Source organism: Haliotis rufescens, unplaced genomic scaffold (genome assembly GCF_023055435.1).
Source record: "Haliotis rufescens isolate VD_foot unplaced genomic scaffold, xgHalRufe1.0.p SCAF_18, whole genome shotgun sequence".
Taxonomy (NCBI): Eukaryota; Metazoa; Mollusca; class Gastropoda; order Lepetellida; family Haliotidae; genus Haliotis; species Haliotis rufescens.
The window spans coordinates 9,919,398-9,935,096 of NW_025963868.1; the positions used below are offsets into that span (position 1 = coordinate 9,919,398).

The 15,699-nt window shown below is 39.8% G+C and overlaps 1 protein-coding gene across 2 annotated transcripts in view; it reads right to left on the reverse strand.

Moving 5' to 3' along the window:
- Positions 1-4,720: 4,720 nt before the first annotated feature.
- LOC124120183 (transmembrane protein 145-like) overlaps positions 4,721-15,699 on the reverse strand; it is a 45,544-nt gene continuing 34,565 nt past the window's right edge. For both annotated transcript variants that reach the window (XM_046482934.2, XM_046482935.2), the window contains 8 exons: positions 15,528-15,599; positions 14,800-14,949; positions 13,431-13,603; positions 12,482-12,654; positions 11,610-11,730; positions 9,842-9,901; positions 6,457-6,633; positions 4,721-5,378 (listed from right to left, as the gene is read on the reverse strand). In XM_046482934.2, the coding sequence (XP_046338890.1) occupies positions 5,220-5,378; positions 6,457-6,633; positions 9,842-9,901; positions 11,610-11,730; positions 12,482-12,654; positions 13,431-13,603; positions 14,800-14,949; positions 15,528-15,599 (1,085 nt within the window). In that variant the 3' untranslated portion in view covers positions 4,721-5,219. The remainder of the gene's footprint in view (positions 5,379-6,456; positions 6,634-9,841; positions 9,902-11,609; positions 11,731-12,481; positions 12,655-13,430; positions 13,604-14,799; positions 14,950-15,527; positions 15,600-15,699) is intronic.

The window sequence follows — 15,699 nt, forward strand, 5'->3', positions numbered from 1 at the left end:
TGTTTTTTGTTTTTTTCCTTGAAATTTCAACTTATTATCTTATAAATTCAACTAATGGATCTTGAAATTTCAACTTCGCATCTTGAAATTTCAACATCAATTATAATAAAATAATTAAAAAATCAAATGGCCCTAAAAGGCTGCCATAGTTTATAACACAGCTTTCATAAATCTGTTACAGCCAATTTTTCACATTTCTGACATGGTCAGAGCCAACTTAGGGAATGGTCATTATTACAGAGGAGGGTGGTCCAGAGGATTCTGATGCATTAAAGCACTGAAAATAATGACCCTTCCCTAATACTCGTCATATTTTTGGATGACCTCCCAATAGCCTTGTAAATGTTTTCATGACCCTCCGTGAAAATAAAATATGCAAAAGAACTTTATATTTTATCATAAAATGTGCATTTCTACACGACCCTCCCCAACAAGGTGTATTATTTCTGATCCTCCCCTAGAGATTAAGGTCTAAATGACCAGTCCTTTATATCGTCACAATTACGGACTTGGATATATCCCACTTTTCCCTACTTCTGACCTTGCTACAGTTTTGTTACATGTGACGTCATTGTATCTTCTCCTATCTGTATGATGTATGTATGATCATTTAACCCAACCATGATGTTAACCCTGTTGAAGGTCTCCCAAAGCATGTACGAAAAGATTAGCAAAAACCCCTTCCATGAAGCAGATGTATTGTCAAATGCATCAGTTAAGCAAAAATAACATTAAAAAAAAGTCATCTTACAAAGTGTACATCACACATTGAAATAAATGTGTAAGAGCAGAACCACCTGACTTCAAAATAATTTTGGACGGGAATAAAACAATCACAAATTGCTTAAGAAGATGTAAAAAAGCTCGAATATATGAAAAACTGCAAAAAGGACGGTTAAATTCACATATTAAAACCTGGACGGAATTCATAAAAGTGTTTTACATTTACAGAAACATTAAAAAAGTAAAATACTTTCATTCAGCTTTTTAATTGAAATTAAAAACTGCCGTCAGCCATGATTGAGACGACACCTGACCTTAAACCTGATAATATTTTGATTGAGTTATCATCACATATAATCAGTATTGCCTACTTTTATACTTATCATGCTTACATATCACATGCATCTCATCACATATATATGCTCATTATATTCACATCAAAGAGCACTTAAAGTTTAAAAATATTTCCATATATTCAGCATATGAAAATGTCATATAAAAATTCAATATAAGAAAAATAATGATATTCATATTTACAGATAAATACACAATAATCACTAACAACCTTTTGAGAGGATCCCTCGTGCACTCATGTCTATCAGTGTATGAGTGAGTGAGTGAGGTGGGTTTAAAGCCGCTTTGAATAGTATACCTGTTACATCACAGTGTGTCAGCTTGATGTTGAAGGAAAGACCGAAGCAAATGAGGCCTAAGCCGTTTACCAATTTGGTAAAACCCATTTGCCTTCAACTCTTCTCACAAGAACTCCTGATAACTCTTACTGGTACTCCAGTTACAATACTCTTTGTAAGATCATGTGGCAGCCGACCTGTGAAGATCCGGGGTACGATAGGTCTTCAACAACCCATGCTTGCCATAAGGCCACTATGCTTGTCGTAAAAGGCGACTATGCTTGTCCTAAGAGGCGACTAATGGGATCAGGTGGTCAGGCTCGCTGACTTGGTTGATGTATGTCATCGATCCCAATAGCATGGATTGATGCTCATGATGTCAATCATTGGATTGTGAGGTCCAGACTCGATAATATACAGATCGTCGTCATATAGCTTGAATATTGCTGAGTGCGGCATTAAACATACAAACAAACAAACAAACAAACAAACACTGATGCGGGAGAAAAGCCCAAAGTGATGCAGGTCACAGATGTTACAGCTTTGGTGAAACCCACGAGCACGGGAATGGTGCTGACAAACCAAGGATCATATTCAATCCGAATCTGGGATTCGAACCAATGATTACAGGATCCTGGCACACCAAAGGGACACAACTCTGCACAGGGTCATTATCAGGACCGACCTGGATATAAACCCAAACTGTCTTCAGTTAAGCTGATCATGTTAAATGAAGCATATATATCTACAATGATCACACTAGTATACCCCCGGACCATCACATAAAACTCTTTATATACAGCAGAAAACTTAACAAGCAAATACCGGAACAAACAAAGCCTACTTCTAGCGCTGCTGGAGATTTTATGAGTGCTTCAAGCTAATACTGATTTCGAACAAGGAAATCACAGTCATAATTATGTTGATTATTATGCATGTTACTACCCTATAAATAACCAACATGGTGGAACAGTCATTAATTATATAACATTATTGTAAAAAGAAAATATTGAGATTTCACAAACATGTAACAACTGTTAGTATAATTTTTTGGGCAATAAATATTTCAAGGTTATCATAAGAGTGTTTCAAAGTAATAAAGTATGATTTAAAAAAAATGAGGTTTCCAAAAATGACAAGAAATTGATTAGAGATCTAGTGGGATTAAGAAGAGCCATTTCCCTCTTAGTCGCCCGTTGGGATTCTGGGTAAGAATATACCCCCCCCCCCATATGCTGGTTGCACAAGGCGACTAACGGGATCGGGTGGTCAGACTCGCCGACATGGCTGATGCATGTCATCATATCCCAACTGCGTGGATTGATGCTCATGATGTCAATCACAGGATTGTCCGTTCCAGATTCTGTTATTTACAGACCACCATCACATAGCTTGAATATTGAGTGTGGCTCTACAAAAATAATTAAAAATCTAAGAATTATTAAAAAAAATAATGAACCTCTTTGTAAGTTTCAGTCAACAGTATATGAACTAACACCACTACACAACCCATTTCCACACACACATAGTGTATATAGTTACTAGCAGTTCAGTTCAACCTTGTTGCCTGTGTACATCATGCATATATACAGCAAGTTCAAACTTCAAACAACTTGTTACAAAATAACATCTACAGTAAAGTCATTATAGAAAATAGGGCTGGCACGAGTCCAAATTTACTACCCGGGTACCCTCCACTTTATTACCCGACCCTACCCGGGTACCGGCTGTAGATATTTAGAGATAGGTACAAACTGTCCGATTTGGAAAAGTTTGACCGTAGCCATGGCAAAATGTATTTAGATACACGTGTAAAACAATCTGGTCATGCATACACTGAAGTTTACTGCATGAAGTTTTATCTTTATTCAAACATATAAAAGTCTGAAGGGATGGGTGGATTATCAGAAAGAAATGGGAACATTAGTGACTTATAGTGTAACCACAGAGTTTTTGTCATTAAAGAATATATCACATGACTAACCACGGGTCCGGGTAGTCCTGTGTACCCGGGTCCTACTCAGGAGCAACCCGACCCGAGTACCCGAGTTACCCGTCCCAGCCTTAATAGAAAACTAAACACACGTTAAAAGCGAGGACAAATATTTTCTCAAAACTCACCTGCATCTAAACAAGCAGGGAAGGTGTAGTTTGAGTGAGTGAGTGAGTGAGTGAGTGAGTGAGTGAGTGAGTGAGTGAGTTTTGTTTAACGCCGCTTTTAACAGTATTCCAGTTATATCACAGCGTGTCAGCTTGATGTGGGAGGAAATCCCGAAGTGATGCAGGTCTCAGACCTTTACCACTTCAGTGAAACCCACGAGCACGGGTATGGTGCTGACAAACCTAGAAACATAATCGGGGCGAACCGGGATTCAAACCCACAATCATAGGTTTCTGGCGTACCCAAGGGACGCAACTCTGCACAGCGAATCGTGATGCCTTAGACGACTGGGCCACCCGTGCCCCCTGGTGTAGTTTGAACTTCCAACTCACCTAAAAATACTTTCCCATTAGGTTATTGCTTATTTTCCCCAAATTAGTGAACATTTCAAGATCATAAAAAAAATGAAATAATGTTTTAGATGCATATAACTGATCTAAATATTTCGGCTTGAGTTGGGAAAGTAAATTAGCTCATAATTGTGTTTCGGAAATTAGCTCCTATGCACGCATGCTGACAAAGCTTCACTGGGTATTAACGCAAGCTGTTTTTATACATTTGAGTATTTCATTTAATGCATGTATTTCTGTACGCAAGTAAATTGAAAGTAATTCCGTTTCTGTAGCTCTGATATTGTAAATCATCATGCCCAGTAAGCTCTTATCTCAATATTTACATTTACAGTGACGTATGTTATCTCCTTGTTAGTTGACGATTTGGTGCACTTTTTGACCGCACGTTATACGAGTGCGCAGTTTTTCCTGAAACTTGTACCCAAGAGTGACTGAGTGGTTTTGCAACACATTTAGCAATATTCCAGCAATATCATGGCAGGAGACACCAGAAATGGGCTTCACACATTGTACCCATGTCGGGAATCGAACCCGGGTCCTCGGTGAACACTTTAACCGCTAGACTACCCACCGCCCCCGTACCCAAAAGGGGTGCACTTAACACTCCAGGAGCACATGAAACACATCAAAATTGTAAAACGGACATTTGCATCCATAATCTGAAAACAAGAAGGCACAGGACAGAGGACACAAGTACACAAGGATCAACGGACCCGTGAAGATTCCGGGGTAGAATAGGTCTTCAGCAATCCATGCTTGCCATAAAAGGTGACTATGCTTGTCGTAAAAGGCGACTGACGGGATCGGGTGGTCAGGCTCGCTGACTTGGTTGATGCATGTCATCGATTCCAATTGCGTGGATCGATGCTCATGATATCAATCACTGGATTGTCTGGTCCGGACTCGATTATTTACAGACCGCCGTCATATAGCTGGAATATTGCTGAGTGCGGCGTTAAACAACAAACCAACAAGGATCAACGTGTGAACAGTTGAAACTCTCCTCAATCACATCATTGCTTCGGCTTACACCGACCAAATGTTTGGGCTTACACTGACCAAATATCCTTCCAGGAACTGATATTAAAACATCATTATCCTTACATGCATTATTTCCAAACACCAAAATTGAGGGCGAAAATACCAAAAAATATAATCCCACCTTATTCGGAAACATTTCTCAATCAAGACTTCGCTTATCGTAGTATCACATTATTCACATCAGCATTTAAAACCATTTGTTGTACATAAAAAATAAAATTTCAATTGTTCAACAAAATACTGATAATTCATAAGAACTTTTGAATAAATATTCAAAATATATGATCAAAACATAGCCAGATCACACAATTATGCATTTTTGGCCGTGAAGAGGGCTTCGTAGGAAGGTGGCGCGGATGGTGTGTTTTGTTCACTTTGTATTGGCGGCAAAGTTTCATTTCTGCCAAGGTTGCTTCCAAGAGGAGGCAAAGATTTTGCATCAGCAGCCAGGGGTGGTAGATGTCCATTCTGAAATGAAACGAGGAAAGTGTAATAATTAATAAAGCATTTGTTGGGGAAAACAGAAGTATTACTATAACAAATCTCATTAAAATCAGATCTTAGTTCTCGCTGCCGCTTAACAAAGATCTGAGGTTATCCCATTACGGGTCACGTCAGACCGACCTTTCGCGAACTCTGACTGACCAATGGAATTACTGACAAGAAGTCGACATTAGCCAATCAGAAGGGAGCTTTCCTGGCTTTACGGCACTAATTTCAAATTGGCGACTACGCTTCGAAACATATTTTGACAAATTCTTGCTTAAAAATTTGAAACCTGAACAAAAGAACATTCTCGAATGGCTAATATATGTTCTAGATTGCATAGATTCAGTCGTTAAGCCCGTAACTATTGTTCGGAATACCCGGTTTTAAAGTTTTCAAGGCTGCATGATGAGAAATCACATTCCGAGTGTCACTTTCATGAACTGGTAAGCGACGCTCTGATTGGTCGGATGAAAGGTCGTTCTGCCATGGGATGTCCTCAGATCTTTGTTTAGCGGTAGCGACAACTAAGATCTGATTTTAAATGAGATTGTACTACAACGGAATATTTGTTCTTATTTTCCCATATAAGGAGATGAAACCTTTCACAGTAGAACAAGATAACCTGTAGATTTAACCATGCTAAATTGAATCTGGTACTGAGTGCACAGTTCTGCATTTTGTAACCTATAATTGTATTCATAATTATATAAATAATATCTGTGTATAAAATATTAGCTTCCAGTGATGCGACAGTCAAATCGTCTGTTTCAACCACAGCTGGGCCCCGTTCCTCAAAGCGATCTTAGCGCTACGATGATCGTAAGCCTATGTTAAAGAATGAGACTTATGATCACCTTAGCGCTAAGATCGCTTCGGGGAACAGGGCCCAGGTTCTTGTGATTTGATACCACTGATTGACCATAAGAATCAGAATTTCCAATATATATTAAGGTGAATGGGTGTATATGAAAACCTTTTTAGTTTTCTTAATGGTAATTTGTAAGATGAAAAAAAATACAAAAAATACAGATGGACAAAATTGTGATGCAATACTGACCCTCTTCTCTGTGTGAGTTTGTGACACAATGAAAAGTCCAGAGAAGTCTGGCGCCGTGCCATTGTAGGAGGACGTGGTTGCATAGGGGAATCCACCCCCCATATTGTCTGTGTCCCCCATTGCCACGCCCCCCTGTCCAGAGTCTGTCTCTCCCTCTTCCCCGGTCAAGATCCCAATCTGGAGGTAGACGATGGTTTGAGCACATTTAGATTTCCAGAAGCTTCAGAATCCAGAGAGAAAGGTTTACCATTTCCAATAATAATTAATTTTAGCTAAAATGGATAGAATTATCATTAAACATTTAGATTTTCAGAAGCTTCAGAATCCAGAGAGAAAAGTTTACCATTTCCAATAATAATTAATTTTAGCTAAAATGGATAGAATTATCATTAAACATTTAGATTTCCAGAAGCTTCAGAATCCAGAGAGAAAAGTTTACCATTTCCAATAATAATTAATTTTAGCTAAAATGGATAGAATTATCATTAAACATTTAGATTTCCAGAAGCTTCAGAATCCAGAGAGAAAAGTTTACCATTTCCAATGATAATTAATTTTAGCTAAAATGGATAGAATTATAATTAAACATTTAGATTTCCAGAAGCTTCAGAATCCAGAGAGAAAAGTTTACCATTCCCAATAATAATTAATTTGAGCTAAAATGGATAGAATTATCATTAAACATTTAGATTTCCAGAAGCTTCAGAATCCAGAGAGAAAAGTTTACCATTTCCAATAATAATTAATTTTAGCTAAAATGGATAGAATTATCATTAAACATTTAGATTTCCAGAAGCTTCAGAATCCAGAGAGAAAAGTTTACCATTTCCAATAATAATTAATTTTAGCTAAAATGGATAGAATTATCATTAAACCGCCCGCATGTTATCAGAAATGAGCGGGCCACTGTAACTTGATTATGCTCTCATATTGCTTGACGACGGGCCATTATCATTAGGTGACGTCATAGGGTAGGGAAAGTGATGTCACGTTCAATAGTGACGCCATCTGGTTTGTTTTATAACGTTTCCATATTTGTAAAAGTGGGTCAGTGACATTCTTGTTGATGGCAGTAAATGTTTCAAAACCGATATTGTTGTTTCTTTTTATTTGATAACAAATTCCATCCATTTTAGCTAAAATAACAGTAACGCTATTTTTCAGGGCATTATCATTTGCAGCAGCCCTCGGTCTTTTCAACTGCCCTCCTTCATCGGGCAGTTAATGGAAGACCTCGGGCTTGGGTTGTGAATAATAAAATCTGGACCAGTCAAACCAGTGAGTTAGTATGGTTTTACGACGCTTTTAGCAATACTCCAGCAATATCACGGCGGGGGACACCAGAAATGGGCATCACACATTGTACCCATGTCGGGAATCGAACCCGGGTCTTCAGCGTGACGAGCGAACGCTTTAACCACTGGGCTACCCAACTGCCCCCGCTGCTTTTAGAAATATTCTAGCAATACGATGGTAGGGTACACCAGAAATGGGCTTCACACAATGTACCCATGTGGGGAATCGAACCTAGGTCTTCGGCGTGATGAGCAAACGCTTTAACCACTAGGCTACCCCACCACCCCACATTTCATCAGTGATCATCCCACGAGACAGGAACCCAGGTCATCGGCTTGACAAGCAAACGCTTTAACCATTAGGCTACCCCACCACTCCACATTTCATCAGTGATCATCCCACGAGACAGGAACCCAGGTCATCGGCGTGACAAGCAAACACTTTAACCACTAGGCTACCCCACCACCCCACATTTCATCAGAGATCATCCCACGAGACAGGAACCCAGGTCATCGGCGTGACAAGCAAACGCTTTAACCACTAGGCTACCCCACCGCCCCACATTTCATCAGTGATCATACCACGAGACAGGAACCCAGGAACTGTTTTGTTTTTGTTTGTTTAACGCCGCACTCAGCAATATGACGGCGGTCTGTAAATAATCGAGTCTGGACCAGTCAATCCCCTGATTAATATCATGAGCATCGATCCACGCAATTGGGATACGATGACATGCATCAACCAAGTCAGCGAGCCAGCAGTCCCGTTAGTCGCCTCTTACGGCAAGCATAGTCGCCTGATACGGCAAGCATGGGTTGCTGAAGACCTATTCTACCCCGGATCTTCACAGGGTCCCCGGGAACTGATACATTTTATACTTTACTACTCCTCACTTGCTAGGGTCATTTCAATCTTCCCATGATACACCGAACTAGTTCACATAATATGTCAGGTGTATTCTTAAGTAGAGTAAACTACGTATGTAACGAACACGCTCAGTGTTCCTGTTTACCGGTAATTACCAGTTTTTACCGGTAAAATTAGTCTTGGACCGGTAATTCATGTGACTGCCAGTCCCTGTGGACTGGCAAATAAAGTTTTTTATAAATCTGTGATATTCATATAAGTATTTATTTTGGAGCAAAGTCAGCTTGTCTGTTACCATCAGATTTTCCCCCCTTGTCGGGTTTTAGTGCAAGGAAATAACATTTGCTTCGAGGTTATAAGTATATTTGTAGTGACTTCGTCTTGAAATATTAAAAAAAAAGAGAATATTATGACTGAACTTTGTAAGAATGATGTGTAGATCTAACTAAGTATTCTTCAGAGATGACGTCATTGCATTGAACATGATGTTGAAAGAATTATAACAAGGTTTTTTTCATACGCTTTTATATTTGTTGAAGTTGTGACTGATAAAAGTTAGGGGGGACTGGTAGTTGTTAGAGTGGCCAGTCCACCAGGACTAGCAGTTTCAAAAGCCAGCGGGGACACTGCAGGCTTATAACAAACTTGCGAATATAATGAACCAGTTGTTTGGTCCCAGCCATTTACTGTATATATGCTGTATATATGTTTATAATGAGTCCAGGTGAAATTGGGTTTAACATTGCGTCCAAGATTATTACACTTATATAGCGACGTGCATGCACATGTGTGTGTGTGTGTGTGTGTGTCTGTGTGTGTGTCTGTGTCTGCTTGTACTAGTCCGGACTGATGCCGATTTATAGTGCTAGCTCACTAAGATACCATGCCGCAGTTTAACATGAATACCCCACTCAGACACAGTATACTGACTCCGAGCCGACCAGTCCTTGTTTTAGCCCCTTAATGCCGAGCGCCAGACAGGGTAACAACAAGTACCATCTTTTAACGTCTTTTGTATGACGCGGCCGGGGTTAGAACCCCGGACCTTCCGCTCTCCGGGCGGACGCTCTACCACTAGACCACGGAGGCAGTCTGTTTATAATGAACTAAAACTAGCGGTCCCTTCAAGTCTGTTATAACCGTAGTTTACTGTACATGTATATCTGACATGTTTCATTATCCCTATCTTACCTTGAGTAGTATACTTTAATCTGTTGCTTACCTGGGATGTTCTGATGTGGTAGGGGAAATTGGTATTGGCTGCCGAGGGACGAGTCAGTATCTGGAAACATGATTCATGTGTTGTGATTATCAAGTAATTAATATTAAAGCAATGAAATTGTTAAACTCAAATTTTCATCAACTGACATGTTTATCTCACTGAGACATCCATTTGATTTCTATGGGGTGGGGGAGGCTCTGGGGGTGGGGTTTGGGGGTGGAGGAAAAGATTTTTAAAATGAACACTTTGTTCTGAAATAGTTTGTTGACAGCGGTGAAAAAAAGGAAAACGAGAGTGCTCCCCCGCATGAATTTTTTTAATGAGTTTATATTTTCTTTGTATTTTATGAAATAACAACAGTAGATGGCACTGCATTTGAAACAAACTGTGCAGAACATTTTGTTGTGAGTAATCCAGTCTGAATGCTAATGCCATAAGGATGTAGCTCAGCCACAAAAGCTTTATACAAGGAAATCAACTCCTCCTACAGTTAAAATGTGCACATGTTTAATATATCCATATCACAGTCACGTTTCATTTCTTTTCATGTTGAGAGAGTTACTGCCCTTGGTTTATGAAGCTCTATTTGCACAACTGTGAGAGAGGGTACTGGTTTTGGGGAATATCCCTGACGCTCAAATGAAGCTCCGTAAAACAGGGGCAGTAACTCTGTCAAAATTTGTCAAAATTAAACGGGACTGCGATATGCGTTTCATCAACATGTCGACATCTTGTGTGTAGAGTGTCAGGGATATTCTCTAAAAGCTGGAGGAGGAGTTGATTTCACAAGCATAGTACCTCTCTCACAAATAGGCAAATGAAGCTCTGTAAAACAGGGGCAGTAACTCGAAATGAAACGGGACTGCGATATGCGTATCATCAACATGTTGACATGTCGACAGACAGACAGACAGACGGACAGACTGCGCCACTACATAATCCCCCTACGTCCATTCTGGCCCGGCGGGGGATAAAAAGGAAGAGTTTGTCTTCTTAAAACTACGTAAACATGAAAAACGTAAATCGATTGTTTGATGCTGCTCAGTAAATAAAAAGTCTCTTGGATACAGTTGGGAAAAAAGAAGACTGTTCTCCGAAAAAATCCCACCCATCCCAAACAAATCACATTGAGGCTCTCTAGGTTAATATTCAACAGGATGAAATAGAATCTATATTTGATGAGAAAGGCTAGAGTGAAATATGATTGTATTTTCAAATATAATATTTTCAAACTTAAAACATGGCATAAGAAGGACATTAACATGTTTTTCACTTTTCAAGGACAATCTACGTAAGATTACAACTGAATCATACCAAACTTAATTTTTCAGTCAACAAATTTATCATATTCCAGTATAAATCCATTAAGCTTATGCTGACTTTTCAGTACTTGCAGTAAGGACTCTACTAACGCAATGTCCTTTTAAAATGATCAGCCATCCTAAGTTCCAGAAATGTTTACTTTTATTTATTCTGGTCATTGTCTACTATTAACTATCAATGCCATGTTAAAACCCTATAAACAAGACATGTAGCCATGTGCAACCCTGTTCAAAAATGGATAAAAATAAAAAAACACAACATATAACATCATAATACTATTTTGAACATTTTCAACAAGTTGCTGTTAATATTTGCCCCAAAATGGACAAATTCATCAAAACACCAAAACTTGAATAACAAAATTCACTTAGTTGTACCACAATGTCAATGTGAGACGGAATCTTGACATGAAGTTACTGTACAATACTATCAATGGACTGCCTACCAAGAAGAAGAGATGGCCGACGAGCGACACAAACTGCTCGACACCGTTCACCGTCTTTTCTCGAGTCCACTGTTTCATCACATGCATTGCGATGAGGATCACGATTGGTCCAGCCCAGAACCTGAAACAACCAATAGAATGTCAGCATCTCCGAACGGTATAATGAGGACGATGATTGGCCAAGCTGATGATCAGAAACAACTAATGGTTTGTTTGTCTGTTTGTTGTTTAACGCCGCACTCAACAATAATCCAGCTGTAAGACGATGGTCTGTAAATAATCGAATCTGGACCACACAATCCTGTGATTGATATCATGAACATCAACGCAATTAGGATACGATGACATGCATCAACTAAGTCAATGAGCCTGACCACCCGATCCCGTAAGTAGCTCTTACGACAAGCATAGTTGCCTTTAACAGCAAGCATGGGTTTCTGAAGACCTATTCTAACCCAGATCTTCACGGGGAGAGTAATATATAGAATGACCTCCTCAAAACTCAGAATTATGGAAATCTGTCCCTCAGCACTGAGTGCTGTAAGTCCCTCGCCAAGGACTTGGGATGAGTGAGTGAGGGAGTATGGTTTTAGGCCGCTTTTAGCAATAATCCAGCAATATCAGGGCGGGGGACACCAGAAATGGGCTTCACACATTGTACCCATGTCGGGAATCGAACCCGGGTCTTCGGCGTGACTAGCTAACGCTTTAACCACTAGGCTACCCGACCGCCCCGACTAGGGATTAACTCTGTTCTTTCACTCGGGAAAGATCATCCATAATTCCTCGCAGCTCGTGGTTATTCTGTTCATGTGTGGCGGCCATTGTGACCACTAAATCCACCTACAAGAGTCAAGGATTCTTATTCTCACCACAATGTGAAGAAAATGAAGAAAGGGTAGAAGAATGCCCCTTTGGCGGGATGGTTCTTCAGCGTGAAGAAAATGGAGTACAGGAACCAGACCCATCCAATCAGACGCATAGCAACCAGACCGTATCCAGGGGGGCTCTCATAGATGTACAGAACCAGTCCGGGGTCAAAGAACTGGAACAAGATGAGAACGGAATCTAGTGACATGAAATCATTTTGAAATATTATAATACTGCTACGCACTTTCTTCTTAATATACCTCTGTGTGAGGTGAGGTGAGGTGAGGTGAGGTGAGGTGAGGTGAGGTGAGGTGAGGTGAGGTGAGTGAGTGAGTGAGGTGAGTGAGGTGAGTGAGTGAGTGAGTGAGTGAGTGAGTGAGTGAGTGAGTGAGTGAGTATGGTTCACGCCGCTTCTAGCAATATTCCAGCAATATCACGGCGGGGGACACCAGAAATGGGCTTCACACATTGTACCCATGTCGGGAATCGAACCCGGGTCTTCGGCGTGACTAGCTAACGCTTTAACCACTAGGGTACCAGACCGCCACAGTAATAACTTTAATACAGAGCTTTGACCACGCTTCAGGGTGTGGATTTGCTGTATTATCAAATTGTTCATTATCATTATCACTTACTTCACAAAATACACAATATTAATTGTAATAAAATAATGTTGAAAATGTATGAGTACTGTGAAAAAGGAACCGTTGTGGGAACATGACGATATTGGTATAAAAAGGAACTGTTGTGGGAACATGACAATATTGGGATAAAAAGGAACCGTTGTGGGAACATGACAATATTGGGATAAAAAGGAACTGTTGTGGGAACATGACAATATTGGGAAAAAAAGGAACTGTTGCTGAGTGGTGTCATTCTTACAGCTGCATCTCTATATATTGATAAAGTCACATGTACTTTTTCAAAACAAAACATGTTGAGAAGACCTACGTTAGCTTCCCAAACCAGGAGAACGGAGTACACGACACCGTAGATGCAGACGAAGACGGTGAGCTTGATGGTTCCGGACGTGCTGAGTCTGCCGCGGGTGATGGTGAAGCCTTTGGCCATCAAGATCAGCATCAGCAGGTAGATGATGTCACTGGCCGACGAGAACACTCGCGCTGCAGAAACACGTAACATAGTGTTGGAGACAACAATGTATATTGCTATGTTAATTGTGTTTGAAACCATGATTTTTGTACCAAAATATTATTTTGTGGTGAAATGTAGACCTACAACTGATTGTAATAAACAGGAACATGTTGCCATAATGTCAAAATAGTGAAAATAGTAGAATGAACATATCTCAATTCCTGCCAGAACTTCTACCCCAACAAGACCTCCAAAACCAACTATACAACCTAGACAAAACACGCCACCAACAGACCTTCCACACCTACCAGACCTCCCAAACCCACTATACAACCCAGCCGGACAAGACACCCCACCATCAGACCTCAAACAACCATCAGACCTCTCAAACCCACTGCACCCACTGACTGAAACCATGTTAAGGTTGATGTATAGTTTCTCTATAATTTTGCCTAATGACCTATAGTTGAGTCAGTTTTGTTAAGGTTGATGTATAGTTTCTCTATAATTTTGCCTAATGACCTATAGTTGAGTCAGTTTTACTTGTTTCAAATGCACGTTCAGAATGACCAATTTGTTTGTTTGTTTGTTGTTTAAACAATATTCAGCAATATTCCAGCTATATGACAGCGGTCTGTAAATAATCGAGTCTGGACCAGACAATCCAGTGATTGACATCATGAGCATCGATCCACGCAATTGGGATACGATGACATGCATCAACCAAGTCAGCGAGCCTGACCACCCTATCCTGTTAGTCGCCTCTTACGACAAGCATAGTCGCCTTTTAAGACAAGCATAGTTTGCTGAAGACCTATTCTACCCCGGATCTTCACGGGCTCAGAATGACCAGTAAATTCCTGGCTCAGAATCAACTACAAGAACAACAGCATCATCATAATGGTTTAAACTGTAGAAAGTCGACCACTGACAAGTGGAACTTTAAGTGTAAACCCGAAAAAATAAATAAATAAAAAATCACAACAACAAAAATATTGATAAAAATAAAAATAAAAAATAAATCAGAAAAAAAAAAAAATAATTAGAAAAAAATAAACAAATAAATAATAAATCAGAAAAAAACACATCTATTTTGACAATTTCATTATTCAAACAGCCTTCCTTTTTCAATAAGGGCTTGCAGCGTAAACTATCTGCATCCAGTCTCAATTTGTATTCACCCAGAACACAATATTTTTGTAAAACAACTGTTACTGAAGCTCACCTGTCACCTTGGTGCCCCTCTCCTCCCGGCCGGTGTCGGAGTACTTCCCGTAAGCAATACACATGAGGAACACATGGAACGTCCACAGGGCCACCGCCACCATGTACATCTTGTAGGTGGTGTGAAACAGCTGACGGTTCCGCAGCACGACTGTCAACATAGTCAAAACAGGATTAGGATGCTATCAATTCCCTCTGAAAGAGGGTCTACGCTCCTAGCCACTTGAATAGAATCACACGATTATTAATTAAGTAACGAATGCTGCATGTGTTCTAATACTTATATTCAGGTTACCATGTAACTATGTAACATGCTCATAACGAACTTACGGATATAACGTTTAAAATCAACATGCTTATAACGAACTTACGAAAAAAAACAACTATTTCTCGGTCCCATTCATTTGCTGTATATATGCCGTACTAATGCTTATAAAGAACTCAGTAATAACAAACTAAACTTAGCGGTCCCTTGAGTTTGTTATAACCGCAGTTTACTGTTGTTCAAACAAGCAGATAGCTCGAGATTGTAAATAGAGTGACCTCCCTTTCCTGGAACGCAGCACAGGCAATGAAAATGTGGAACCTGCACAAATGAATGCTTTAACCACTATGCTACCCTACCGCCCCCACCCTGAAAGAAGGACTTGATCTGGCAAATTGGGCATTTATCATCATTACCTGGACTTATCATGATTAAATAAAACAAAACAAAAATGCATGGCTTACCCGCACACACAATGGAGACAAACAGTAGGCACATGTACGCCAGGAGGAATGCAATGTTGATTGGCAGAATATCTGGAACAGATCATCATCATCATCATCATCATAGTGATCATCATCATCATCATAGTGATCATCATCATCATCATAGTGATCATCATCATCATCATAGTGA